General features: G+C 41.2%; 1 protein-coding gene across 7 annotated transcripts in view; it reads left to right on the top strand.

The window, feature by feature from the left end:
• The window catches only part of ZFP90 (ZFP90 zinc finger protein), a 114,980-nt gene extending 102,503 nt beyond the window's left edge, over window positions 1–12,477 (top strand). For 4 of the 7 annotated variants that reach the window (XM_086689092.1, XM_086689093.1, XM_086689094.1 and 1 more), the window contains 3 exons: window positions 4,795–4,921; window positions 5,260–5,355; window positions 8,644–11,012. In XM_086689092.1, coding sequence (XP_086545218.1) covers window positions 4,795–4,921; window positions 5,260–5,355; window positions 8,644–10,292 — 1,872 coding nt within the window. In that variant the 3' untranslated portion in view covers window positions 10,293–11,012. Of the gene's footprint in view, window positions 1–4,770; window positions 4,922–5,259; window positions 5,356–8,643; window positions 11,297–11,880 lie in introns of those variants that run through there. The other 3 variants (XM_086689096.1, XM_086689095.1, XM_086689090.1) reach the window with 3 other exon arrangements.
• Window positions 12,478–13,644: the final 1,167 nt, after the last annotated feature.

The raw sequence follows: 13,644 nt of genomic DNA, 5'->3' as shown, positions 1-13,644 counted from the left end.
TGTCACCCTGTCTGGCTCTTCCAGAGCCGAACCCACTGATAATTCGTTCTATGTGCTAAGCCCCCACTTATTGTAGCAACTCTCAAAGTTAGGCTCTTCTGGCTTTCAAAGCCAAATGTTATAGGGACTCATCTTCCCAGTGGCAGTCCTGTGTGCCTGGGGTAACTCAGGTGGAGGTCTGCATCTGTCCTCTCCATGCCCACATTGTCACTCCCTCCTGTATACTGTCCCACAGATCGATTTGGCCCTTCACCAGTCTTTGCCCTTCCTACTCTTTTCTACATTTCGCTGTGGAGAGTCTATTCTGCCAGTCTGTAGGTCGTTTTGTGGATTACTTACACAGATGTGGATGTTATCTAGGTATATCCACAGGACGAGGCAAGCCTAAAATCCTCATATTCCACCGTCTCCCCCCAAGAGAGAAAGGTGATTCAATTGGAGAGTGGCTGAGGTGGAGAGCTAGGACAGTCTAGAACAGCACTGTCCAAAAGAAATACAAACTACATATTTAATTTAAAACTTTCTAGTAGTCATAAGGTAGAAAGAAATAGGTGAAATTAATTTTAGTAACACATACTATTTAACCCAATATAACTGAAATATTTCTATATGAATCAATATTTTAAAATTATTAATGAGGCATTTTATTTATTTCTCTATTTTGGTGCTAAGTCTTTGAAATCCAATGTGTATTTTACACTTGCCACATATCCCAATTTGAATTTGCCACATTACAAGTGTCAGTAGTGCGCATGTTTCCGGTGGCTACCATATTAGACAGCATAGATCTAGAAAGTTACTTCCTGGCTTAATGGCATCATTGGCAGGGGAGGATTTGAGCAGGATTTGATGAGTGAAGGGGAGGGACTATAGATAGATGTTTTTGAGGCTCTTGGGGATTCAAGGGCGTAAAGGAAAAATGAAAAGTCAAGGATGAGGTCTGGGTTTTCAGTTAGGATGCAATAGATGATGCCCTTAGCCTAAGTAGGGCATCTGTGTGTGTAAAGGCTAACAGTGAATAGTTTCTTCTCTCCAGGCTCAATTGTTAGATACGCTGTTAACCCAGTTTACCAAACTGTTATTGGCCTGATATCAGAGAGCACTGAGTACTTGAGTGAAAACCTTGCACTATGTCTTAGCAGATGTAATGTGTTCCAAATTAACTTTGGTCGCAGAGGGAGTCGTTTTTATAAATTTGATTGTTTTTACTTACTAGCTGCTTTTCTCTGGTTTTCAGCTTTGCAAAGTTTCTAAGTTACAAAGTTTCCTGAGTTAGAATTTGAGCAGATTTCTCCTCCAGAGTTGGCACATGTTAGAGTTGGAGGGCTCTCTGTATTTGCAAGTGTTGTCCTGTACAGCTGGAAGTGACCTTTCACCCTTCTGCTCTTAAAACTCCTGTATCTTTAGTTCAGGGAGCCCATGTTATAGATAAGAAGATTGGAGCAGGAGGTCTGTGATTTACCCAAGGGATATTATACGTTATTAATGTGCCACTTTTTACAGGCCCAGGCAATTGAGTCTTCTCAAGTTAGTATATGCTGTTTCTAGTTCTTTGGACCTTTTATGTCAACATGAGGAAGACGAAATACTTGATACTTCGTGATAACCTTGTTAATTTTTAAATTCTTTAATTTTAAAAAGGCGTTGCGCTCTCTCTCTCTCAAAATAAATAAACTTTAAGAAAGAAAGAAGGAATGGGATGCCTGGGTGGCTCAGTCAGTTGAGCGTGTGACTTTGGCTCAGGTCATGATCTCACTGTTTGTGAGTTCGAGCCCTGCATCAGGTTCCGTGCTGACAGCTCAGAGCCTGGAGCCTACTTCATATTCTGTGTCTCTCTCCCTCTCTGCCTCTCCCCTGCTCACACTCTGTCTCTCTCTCAAAAATGAATAAATGTTAAAAAAAATTTTTTTTTTATTTTTTAAAATAAAAGAAAGAAAGAGGGAAAAGAAAGAAGAAAAGGAAAAGAGGGGAAGGGGAAGGGGAAGGGAGGGACCTGGGGGCTCCTGGCTGGCTCAGTCAGAAGGAGCATGTGACTCTTGATCTCAGGGTCATGAGTTTGAGCCCTATACTGGGTGTAGAGATTACTTTAATTAATTAAGTAACTGTAAATAAATAAGGGGGGCCAGTTGAGCAAAGGAGTCCAGGTTGGCTGATAACCACCTGTTACTAACTAGAGCGGGCTGTATGTTTATAGGACAGAGTAGGCAGTGGGGAGAAGGTGTTACTTCTCACAACCTAACTTGTAATTAGGTTGCCTTGCCTTGATCCAACCCCTTTTTCCTTGCTCCCCATGCCCGTCTCAAGCCCAGCCTCCCCTTTCAAGCTTGGTAATCCCTGGATTGGATTCCCACTTCCTTCACGTGTCCAAATGGTACTTCTGCCTATTCAGGTTCAGTACATTGCCTGCCTTGAAGCCTCTCTCCCTTTCGCAGTTTTTCGTGCTCTGAATGCCTGTGGTACCTCACTATGTATCATCTCATATTGTGCTCTAATAAATAGCACATTTTAAAATACACTGGAATGTATTCAAGGACTGCAGTGTTTTTCATTTGCATTTTTTTTTTCCTGCCATAGTGCATCTGGTAAAGCCAGGTGCCTAGTAAATATTGAGTATCATCTTACTGGCCCATTCAGATCCCTGATCTCAGTCAGAAAAGTTTCGTGTTCCAGCACTTCCTTGTTCCCTCGGGGACCCAGCTGCAGTGTTGAGCCAGAATACGATACAGATGAGTGAGTGGTATGTGTGGATGTGGTCATGTTCCTCACTCAGTAAAAGAGGCCTCTCCTGTCTTCTGTAAAGTTCAAATCTCTGTCAGGAAACCAGAGTTTAGTATGAATCGGGCACTTGCTGGACACTGGTGTTTTCAAGTTAAAGAAAAAAAAAAGATAGAGTCTCTGCCCTCATAATGCTCATGATCTAACTAGGAAAACAAGTATTAAATGGATTATTAGGTTTATTTGAATAATTGTGGATATACAAAATGCTTAAAGCACGTAATAAGAGGATTGGCCCTCCAGTAGGAGATCAGAAGACTTCACTGAAGATCTTTTAACCAGCACCTGAAATATGAAACAGAATTAGCAAAGAAAAGACAGGTGGGAAGGTGGGGAGAGAATGGTACCCTCCAGGAAATTGAAAGAACTCCAGTTCAGCTGTAGCTAAGCGCAGCGGGGGGCGGGGGGGGCGGGATACAAAGTAAGGCTGAAACTTCCTTCACTGCTGTAGTCAGCTCTGCTTTCAAAGTCTTTTCACACTAATTGTCTTTACCATATTTTACTATATAGACTTTTTTGAAGTCTAACCAGGACCAGAGGAAATATTTTAGGTAGGGCATGGTGACATGGTTTAACAAGGCCTAGTAAGTCAAGACTATAATCAGTCCATGAGTATCGGATTGAAGGGATCTCAGGTAGCACAGCTTCAGTGGGGTGGTGAGGAAGAAATGATTGGAGGGGGTAAGAAGCAGGAAAAGACCTGTGACCCAGCAATTCCAATTCTTACTAGCTATATTTATGCAAAGGAGTTATTGTAGTGATGTTTGTAGTAGCAAAATACTGAAAATAATCCAAATGTCTACTAACAGGGACTGTTCCATTTATTCATTCGCCAAGCTTTTTTTTAAATTTTTTTTCACATGTATTTATTTTTGAGAGACATAGAGACAGAGCATGAGCAGGGGAGGGGCAGAGAGAGGAGACACATAATCTGAAGCATGCTCCAGGCTCCAAGCTGTCAGCACAGAGCCTGATGCGGGGCTCGAACCCATGAACTGTGAGATCATGACCTGACTCGAAGTCAGACGCCCAACCGACTGAGCCACCCAGGTGCCCCTCACCAAACATTTTTTAAGCATCCACTCTGTGTTGGGTATAAAACCAATCAAGATAGATCAAGTCCCTGTTCCTGTGGAGCTCATGGTGGAGGAGACAGTGAAGCTAACAAGTAAGCTAATCGCAGATTGTTAGAAGTACAAGTACTTTTTACCTGAATGTGTTTGGTTCCTGAGTTCAGGTGGCAGGGATTTGGCCATGAGAGATAGCTGTGCTTGGGGAGAGATTAATGTGGTAATGTGATGGAGAATAAATTGGAGGGTGCTAAGACAGCTTTTCTGAGGGGCCTGTGCTCAAGATGAGACTGAATAACTAGTAACTAGCTGTCAACCACATGGAGATCCTAGGGGAAGAGGGAGAAACAAGCATAAAGGCCCAGGGTAGAAACAAGCTTGATGTGTTCAGGGATCAGCAAGGTGAGCCTGGCTAGAGCCCAGTAAGTGATGGGGATATCTGGATCTTCTCCACAGTAGCATGGAGTGCTGTTGGTTGTAATCAAGAATATGTTATGATACTTGCATGTGGAGTACTGTGAAGCAATTCAAAGGGATTTGAATCAAAGGGATGAAGCAATTCAAAGCAATACCCAACTGTTAAACATTCATTATTTCTAGGGAGCATGGTGGGATTGGTGATGCGGGTAAAGGAGGGCTGTTGTTTTTACTCCCCGCTGTATTTGGATTTTCTAACGAAGTGCATGGGCAGTGAGGAATTGGTGATTGTATGACAAGGCTTGGCTTTGCAGGAAAACAAGACAGCTAATAGGGATATGGGATTGCAGGACTGCCATACTGGATCCTTTAAAAAATTACATAAACATCTAGTATGTTTAACCCAACATTGCCCCCACAGGATATCAAATGTGTGATCACTGTTCCTGATGACCCTACAGTATATTCCCAGTGTTGCCATGGGAACATTTTTGATGTTGATCCCTAGTTGAACAGGAATGTGATCCTACAGGAATCCGTGACATTCAAAGATGTGGCTGTGGACTTCACCCAGGAAGAATGGCACCACGTGGACCCTGCTCAGAGGCGCTTGTACAGGGATGTGATGCTGGAGAACTATAGCCACCTGGTTTCTCTTGGTAAGGACCAATTCAGTATCTTGCCTACTGGCAGGTCTTTCCTCTCTCATTTGCTAAGGTTGTGGGGCTCGTAGATCGGGTGGCTGTGAGGAGGATGTTCACCATTAGAGCTTGTTCTCCCTTTTGGGACTCAGCTTTACAGTTTTCTGAGACTGTTCTTTAAGTGAAGTTCTTTCTTTTGCAGAACTGGAAATAGGTCATTTGATTGCATGACTCCTCAAGTTGCACCTTTTTTTTCCTTCAGAGTTCCTGACGATCAAGGACTAGTACTGACTTATAGGAGGGGTCTTTGTCCACTTGCACAAACAACCAAATCTTGTGTATTTACCCATGAGCAGGATATCAAGTTTCCAAGCCAGAGGTGATCTTCAAATTGGAACAAGGAGAAGAGCCATGGATATCAGAGGGAGAAATCCAAAGACCTTTCTGTCCAGGTAAACGAGGGGGAGTCAGGCGTGCAGGAATCAATACAGACAGTGGCACAGCTGAGGGAGGGGGGAAGCACCTTCAAATTGGTACCTTGGGAACTTCTACACCAGCAGGAGACTGCACCATCTCCTGGATGACACTTCTCTCTGTCTCCCTTCTCCAATAGGGTGTTCCTGCTGCTGGCAGGCATTAGAGGAAAATGTGCCCCTTTGTCCTACACAGAATACCATTTCTCCCTATACTGTCACCGTATTGCTGGATTATCTTCTCCTCAGGTGTCCTCAGTCTCTCATTATTAGCGATCCCTTTTCTTACTCATTCAGACTTTAATTGAACTCCCGTCTTCTTTAGTCTTGCTGCTTTTACTGTCACTGGCCCCAGACTTGTAGGAAATACTCACAGTCTTGATTCTCTGCCTTTTCATAACCTCCGTCAGACTTCTCTCCCTGACTGTACTCCTACAAAACCTGTCTAGGGAGTAGTACCATCTTCTTTCCATCATGCCTTTATGCCAGTTTGCTTCATTGCCTCTCCCTGCAGTTCCTGGAATACCATCCTCGCCTGGTATCCTGGCTTGCTAAGTATTTCTTGGCTTTAGGTCTTTGACTGCCGTAAGGAGTTTGCAAATCTGCCTTAAGGAGTCTGCTCTCCAACTTCTTCCCCTTTCTTTGTTACCACCTTAAAAGGGCACCTGCCTTCTGGTAGTTACAGCTCTTGAATCTCTACTGTGGACTCAGAAGTCATCCTTACTTCTACCCTGGTCACCTTTTTCCCTTCTCACAGGACCTCTCCATGTAGAAGTCCCATGCAATTAAATACCTAAAGTCTGAATCATCTTTCATCCCCAGCCAGCACATTTTGCTACTTTGCCCATTAGAAACCACTGGATTTCTAATCCCTCAGGCCAGACACCCCAGTCAGTTTAGTGTTTTCCTGCAATTCAGGTTATTTTCCTCCTAAACCAGGCCCTGGGTGGAGATTACTAGAATTCCCAGTTGAAATTGCTCACCCTGTGTTTTCTTTTATAACCCATATTGGATTTTTTTAATCTTAGCTTTTTTGAGATATGATTTACGTACCATAAAATTGACCTTTTTAAAGTTTACAATGTAATGGTTTTTCAGATATTTACTGAGTTCGTTATCTAACTACAGAACATTTTCAGCACCCGAAAAGAAACCCTATACCCACTAGCAAGCACTCTCCATTCCCTGCTACCCCTGTACCCATTAATCTTTTTCTCTCAATGGATTACCATTTCTGGGTATTTTATGTAAATGGAATTGTATAATATGTAGCCTTTTGTGACTAGCTTCTTTCACTTAGTGTAATATTTTCATGGTTCATTCATGTTGTAGCATGTTTTAGTACCTCCTTACTTTGTATTGCTGAATAATATGCCATTGTATGGACATACCATATTTTGTTTCTCTACTCATCACTGGGTGGACCATATTGGATTTTAACGTTTTATCTTCATAAACCACCCGCCTTTGACAAGCTCTTGTGGTCACTCCCTGTAGCTCATTATAGGAAATAGAAACTCCCACTCATTTTAAAGGTCCCCTATCATACCTTCCAGTATTCTCTTTTTGTTCCCACTAAAACAAGCTTCACTTGGGTTGAACTTCTTTTTAATGTTTTCTGTAAGTAGTGTACACTTTCCCTCATTGGATAATGCTTTCTCCCTATCCAAAGCTATATATTATGTTCAAGGTGTCTATCCATAAACATGATATATACTAATATGTGTATTTTTTCCTTCCCTGATCACAAGTACCATTTATATCATCTTTACTACACAAACTCAGATTTAAAAATATACCATCTGATGGTTTTCCTTTTTCGTCAGATGATTAAGTCTTATTTCTAAGATTTCAAACACATGGAGAAAGAAACTGTTATATGTCTATGTATTCTGTCTGTGTTGCAGAGCCCATAGAAGGCAGTCAGGAATTACTTGATTGTTTTGGAATATGGTTGGGGAGATAACTTTCTCATTCATTCATATCAACAAGCATTTCTTGAATGTCTCTCTGAGAAGTATTCTAAAAGAAATTCAAAGCATTTTCCGTCCTTGGGAAATTAGAATTGAATGTTGTTTCAGGGTAAGGAATTTGGGGGGTTAGGGTCCCTTGTTGTTGGTTTTTTTCCCTCCTAACATTTTACTGTGAATATTTTCAAACGTGTGGAAAGTTAAAAAAAATTAATACAGTGAACACTGTATACCTACCACCAAGATTCTATAGTTGTTAACATTTTACTATATTTGCTTTATTACATATTCTTCACCTGTCTATCAGTCTGTCTTTTTGATGCATTTCCAACTACGTTGCCGGCACGAGTACATTTCACTTCTGCATACTTCATATGTATCATTAACCAGAATTCAGTATTTATGTTTTTTTGGTAAGAAAAATGTACATACAATAAGATACACAACTCTTCTAAGTACCATCCAGTTGACTTTGACAAATGCATTCACCCATCTAATCCAAATTCATTTTGATATGGAACATTTCCATCATTCCAGAACCCTTCTTCCCGTTAGTTTTTAAAAGTTACCATTCTTAGAACCTAGAAACTAATTAATTATCTGCTACTGGTATTCTGAGGTTAAACAGGGGTTTAGAGATCAACTTATTAGGCAGAGTAAAATCCTTTTTGGTCAAGAGAGGTGAATAGTATGGAACCAGAACTCAGACTAAAAACCACAGCCCTAATGGTAAAGGCAAGGCTGATTTGCCTCCAGAAATATTATTTTATTTCAGCTTGTGAAGTATAGCCATTGATCTCCAAGTATATCAAAGAATGATTTCAGTTACATCAGTGGCTGCAGATCTTCTCAGCAGGATTTAAAGATTTGGAGCCTCAGAGGTAACTTTTAAAGAAATTGTGAAATGGCTGTATTAGGAAGACAGATTTGGGGATAATTTGTAGAATGGACAAGAAGCATGGAGAGCAGATAGGATCTTGCAAGACATACCATGATTTTATTCCAGTAGTATCTGTGCCCAACATTCTCATGCTCACTTATTCCCTTACTTCGTAACCAGCCCTCCTAGGTGGGCTTCCTCCTTCTACACTTGCCTTGCGCTCTGGCTCTGCAACCTGCACTGTCGCTTCTCTTTACTCTTCCTTTCCTTCATTTTGGCTCTTCTCTCCAAACTCCTGGATTAATTTCAAGACGGAATCATGAATAGTTTTTATCTCTTTCATTTCCCTATTCCTACTGTAGCAGTTTGTTTCAATAGGAGGGAGTAGGGGACTTTTGCACTTTGGATTTCTTTCAGACTGGAAGACCAGGCCGGAAGGCAAATCATCACATCTACAGCAGAGTGTATCTGAAGGATCCCGTAGTGCAGATGGCCTTTCACGTGCCACATTCGAAAACACTTGGGATGTTAGTAGCCAGTTAGAAAGACACCAGGAAAACTGGAAAAGATATCTGGGGCCAGATGCATCCACCCAGAAGAAAACAATCACACCAGAGGAAAATTTTCAGCAAAATAAATGTGGTGAAAACCCCAGATTGAACACAGTTCTGGTTACACAACTGAATGTTCCTTCAAGGCCTAGTGAATGTGATACACTTGGAAGCAATTTGGGACAGAATTCAGATATAATTAATCAGAGTAATATCCTTGCAAAAAAGAAACCTTATAAATGTGATAAATGTAGAAAAGCCTTTATTCATAGATCATCACTTACTAAACACGAGAAAACTCATAAAGGAGAGGGAGCTTGCCCCAATGGTACAGATCAGGGAATTTATCCTGGAAAGAAACACCATGAATGTACTGACTGTGGAAAAACCTTCCTCTGGAAGACACAACTTACTGAGCATCAGAGAATTCACACTGGGGAGAAGCCCTTTGAATGTAATGTGTGTGGGAAGGCCTTCAGGCATAGCTCATCGCTTGGCCAGCATGAGAACGCTCATACCGGAGAGAAACCTTATCAGTGTAGTCTCTGTGGGAAAGCCTTCCAGCGCAGCTCCTCCCTTGTTCAACACCAGAGAATTCACACTGGAGAGAAACCCTATCGATGCAATTTATGTGGGAGATCTTTTAGGCATGGCACATCCCTCACTCAACATGAGGTGACACATAGTGGAGAGAAACCCTTCCAATGTAAGGAGTGTGGGAAAGCCTTTAGTAGATGTTCTTCTCTTGTCCAGCATGAAAGGACTCATACGGGAGAGAAACCTTTTGAATGTAGCATATGTGGGAGGGCTTTTGGTCAGAGCCCGTCCCTTTATAAACATATGAGGATTCATAAGAGAGGCAAACCTTACCAAAGCAATAACTACAGTGTAGATTTCAAGCACAGCTCATCTCTTACTCAAGATGAAAGCACTGTCAATGAAGTGAAATCCTATCATTGTAATGATTGTGGGGAAGACTTCAGTCACATCACTGACTTTACTGATCATCAGAGGATCCATACCGGACAGAACCCCTATGAATGTGAGCAGAACTTTAATCAACAACCTGTTTCTCATCCTGGAGAGAAACCCTATCAGTGTAATGTATGTGGAAAAGCTTTCAAAAGGAGTACAAGCTTCATAGAACATCACAGAATTCATACTGGAGAAAAACCCTATGAATGTAATGAATGTGGAGAAGCCTTTAGTCGACGTTCATCACTTACTCAACATGAGAGGACCCACACTGGAGAGAAACCCTATGAATGTATTGACTGTGGGAAAGCCTTCAGTCAAAGTTCATCCCTAATTCAGCATGAGAGAACTCATACTGGAGAAAAACCCTATGAATGTAATGAATGTGGGCGAGCCTTTCGAAAGAAAACCAATCTGCATGATCATCAGAGAATTCATACTGGAGAAAAACCCTATGCTTGTAAGGAATGCGGGAAAAACTTCAGTAGAAGCTCAGCGCTAACTAAACATCAGAGAATTCATACACGAAATAAACTGTAGAAACCCTGAAATTAAGGAATGTGCAGAAAATTTTAGCTAAAATATTGTTCATATTCAGTATCAGAAGATTCTTAATGGAGAGGAAGCTTGAGAATGTAATGAATTTGTGTGTGTGTGTGTGTGTGTGTGCACACGCACGTGTGTGCATGTGTGTGGTGTGAGAAGAAAGCTCCTTGCTAGTAGACCATGTTTTTTAATAAATAGAAGCTACATTCTCAAATCTGATTACAGACTTTTGTAAAAACAACTACAAACATCATATATAACCAGTTGGAAATGATATGCCTATGTATTGGACTTTATAAAGCTTTTAAATACAGTTATGCAGGAGATCATCAACTTTGAACAGTTTGACTTGTCACTCTGTTTACAGCCTTTTTTAATAAATAAAACTCCTGCAGTAATGACCAAAACTTACTTTTAAAATTGCTTGACAACTGCATTCATCTGCAGCTTTTAACTTAAATTCACCACGGAAACCAATTCCACCCCCAGGAATTCATCATTCAAAGGATGAGATCAACTGGTTCAACCACTTCGTTGTACAGATGAAGAAACCAAAAGCCAAAGATGTGAAGTGGTTTGCACCGTGTGATAGAGCTTATGATGGCAAAGCTGGGTGGAGAATGCAGATCTCCTGGATCTTTTGCCCTTTCCAAAAAAAAAAAAAGATTCTTTTGCCTGGATCTTTCAGTGGTCTGTCCACTGAAAAGGTATTTTGGAATTCAGAGGGCTTTAAAGTAAATTTTGAAATAAATCAGATGCACAAACATTTGATGAGCACTCAAGTTGGATACTTTGGGAATTCATAAAAGCGTAAGAGACAACAAAATACATGCACATTTGTCACGGGCCTATTTTAAACAACTTGTTGGGGGCTTACATACCAAAATGTTAACAAAAGCTGTGAATAGTTCAACTACTAGTGACTTTTTGCCTTTTCCCAAGTGTAATATTTATACTTTAAACTAACATATGTCAGTTTCATAAACCTATTAAATTCTCTTATTGTGTTTTTTATGACACTCCCATGAAAAAATCACTGCTCCAAGCTTCCTATATTGGATCAATGGGAAAACAACACAAGACTAACAGGGAAAATTTTCTCCAAATTAATTTTACTGTGGAGAAGTATAAATGTAATTACCCATTGTCATAAAATTTGTCTTTAAATCAGTTTAGGGAATCCATGTAATGACCTTTACTTTTTTTAGTTCAGTGCTGCTCTTCTGTCCGTAAAGCCTAAGTTAAGCTTCCATAGCCCACTCCAATCCCTAATGTTCTCTCATGCCTCCCATGGGCTATCCCAAAGGAATTTCCTAAACCTTTGTTTGTTCATGGTGCCAACAGTGGAGAGAAATTTGGAAGCAAGTGTGCACTTTGACCCCTTTCACACAAGAGCCTCTCCCCCTTTAAGATAATAAAAATTTCCCACTCTGATGAATCATGAGATGGAGTTATATGGGTAGTGGCGATGGTAAGCCTTCCTTACTGCCTTCTTTGCATGCCAAGTAGCAGGATCCATCATCCTTGTCTCATCCTGGACCACATGAGGTAGCTCCCAATGATTCTTCATAATTCTTTGCAGGAAAAATGTGCGTGGGGGCTGAAATGTGTGGTGTCCAGCCCAATAAGTGGAACAAGATGAGAATCTGCTCTTCCAAGACATTAACTGTTCAAAAACACCTTGTTTGTGATGTTCCATACTTAAACACACACACACAGTGCCAAGACCACGTGTTGTCTGATACGTAGTTTGACAATGGGTAATTCTGCATAGACCCTCCACTACTGAGTGGCTACCATTCTTATCAGGAGCTTATTTGCTGCCGATTGGGGATCCTCATAGAGGACTGTTTGCAAGAATGACATAAATTGTAACCAGTTGAGTGCTATCCTAGCTTTATGAAAGTTTATAAAGACTTGGTTCCAGAAGACTCAAAGAAAACCACTGGTTTGTGTGTGGAGCTTGGCCTAGATCAACCAGTGTCTGAATATCAGCACATCTTCATTCATAGTGAAGGAGCCCAGAATGTTCATGGTATGCGTGGTTGATTGAGCAGAGGATTCTCTAGTTCCAGCAACCAGGCACCATGCACTTACAAACACCCAACTTTTTAGGCCACATGAAATACATCCTTGTAACATCATTGTATTATTTCAATAAATAGCCTTCTTAGTTGAATGGGAGTCAGTTTGTCTTTTTCAGTTTTCACAACATGGCTAAGATTAAAACCATGGTGTATCAAGAAGGAGGGATTGACTGCTAATCTTATCACAGTCAGGTGAGTTAATAATAGGTACCATTTATTGAATGTTTACTAGAAAGACATTGTGTGAAATATTTCATAACCATCATTTATTTTTTTTTTTTTTAGTGTTTTTATTTATTTTCAAGACAGAGACAGAGCATGAGCAGGGGAGGGGCAGAGAGAGAGGGAGACACAGAATCTGAAGCAGGCTCCAGCCTCTGAGCTGTCAGCACAGAGTCCGACATGGGACTCAGACTCACGGAGTGTGAGATCATGACCTGAGCTGAAGTCAGACGCTTAACCTACTGAGCCACCCAGGCGCCCCAACCATCATTTCATTTAATCCTTACAACTCTTTGTTCTAGATCTTGTGGTAGCTCTTGTCTTTGCCCAACTTTTTCCTCCCTCTTTTTCTTGTAAGATCTCTGCTGTACTGACCACAGGAACACAAGTCAGGATATCCCTGGGTCTCAGTAATAGTTCTAGGGGCAAGTCTGTTACCTAGCTGAGCCAGAGTCCTTTGCCAGAATATTTTCAAAATAGATTTGACAGGGCCATTTTTATTTTGTGTTGCTAGGCTGGAAAGGTGAAGTTCTAGAACTGCCTAGAGCCCAATTCCTTACCAGAGAGAGGAGTTCTATTGTAGGAGGGGATGCAGCTGACATGATGGTACTCTCATTTCTTTTCTTTATTTCTTAAGTTTTTTTTTTCTTTTTAAGTTTATTTATTTTGAGAGAGAGAGAGCCAAGGAGGGGCTGGGCCAGGAGGTGGGGAGAGAGAATCCCAAGCAGGCTCCACGCTGTCAGCGCAGAGCCCGATGCGGGGCTTGATGTCACAAACCATGAGATCCTGACCAGAGCCAAAACCAAGAGTTAGACGCTTAACTGACTGAGCCAGCTGGGTGCCCGGGTACTCTCATTTCTAACCCTGAGATCCTTTTGGACCTGGCTCAATTTCTGAAGCCCTTCCTGGGATTCAGTGGACTCCCTACTGTCAGTTCAGTGATTACCCTTTTTTGATTAAGCTAATTTGTCAGATTTCTGTTGTTTGCATTAAAGAAACCTAATACACGTATCCTTGTTTTCTAACGGGGGTGGGGG

Source organism: Puma concolor, chromosome E2 (genome assembly GCF_028749965.1).
Source record: "Puma concolor isolate L17-30 chromosome E2, mPumCon1.1.hap2, whole genome shotgun sequence".
Taxonomy (NCBI): Eukaryota; Metazoa; Chordata; class Mammalia; order Carnivora; family Felidae; genus Puma; species Puma concolor.
The sequence above is the reverse complement of the archived record's forward strand: the minus strand, read 5'-3'. Positions and strand labels throughout refer to the sequence as shown.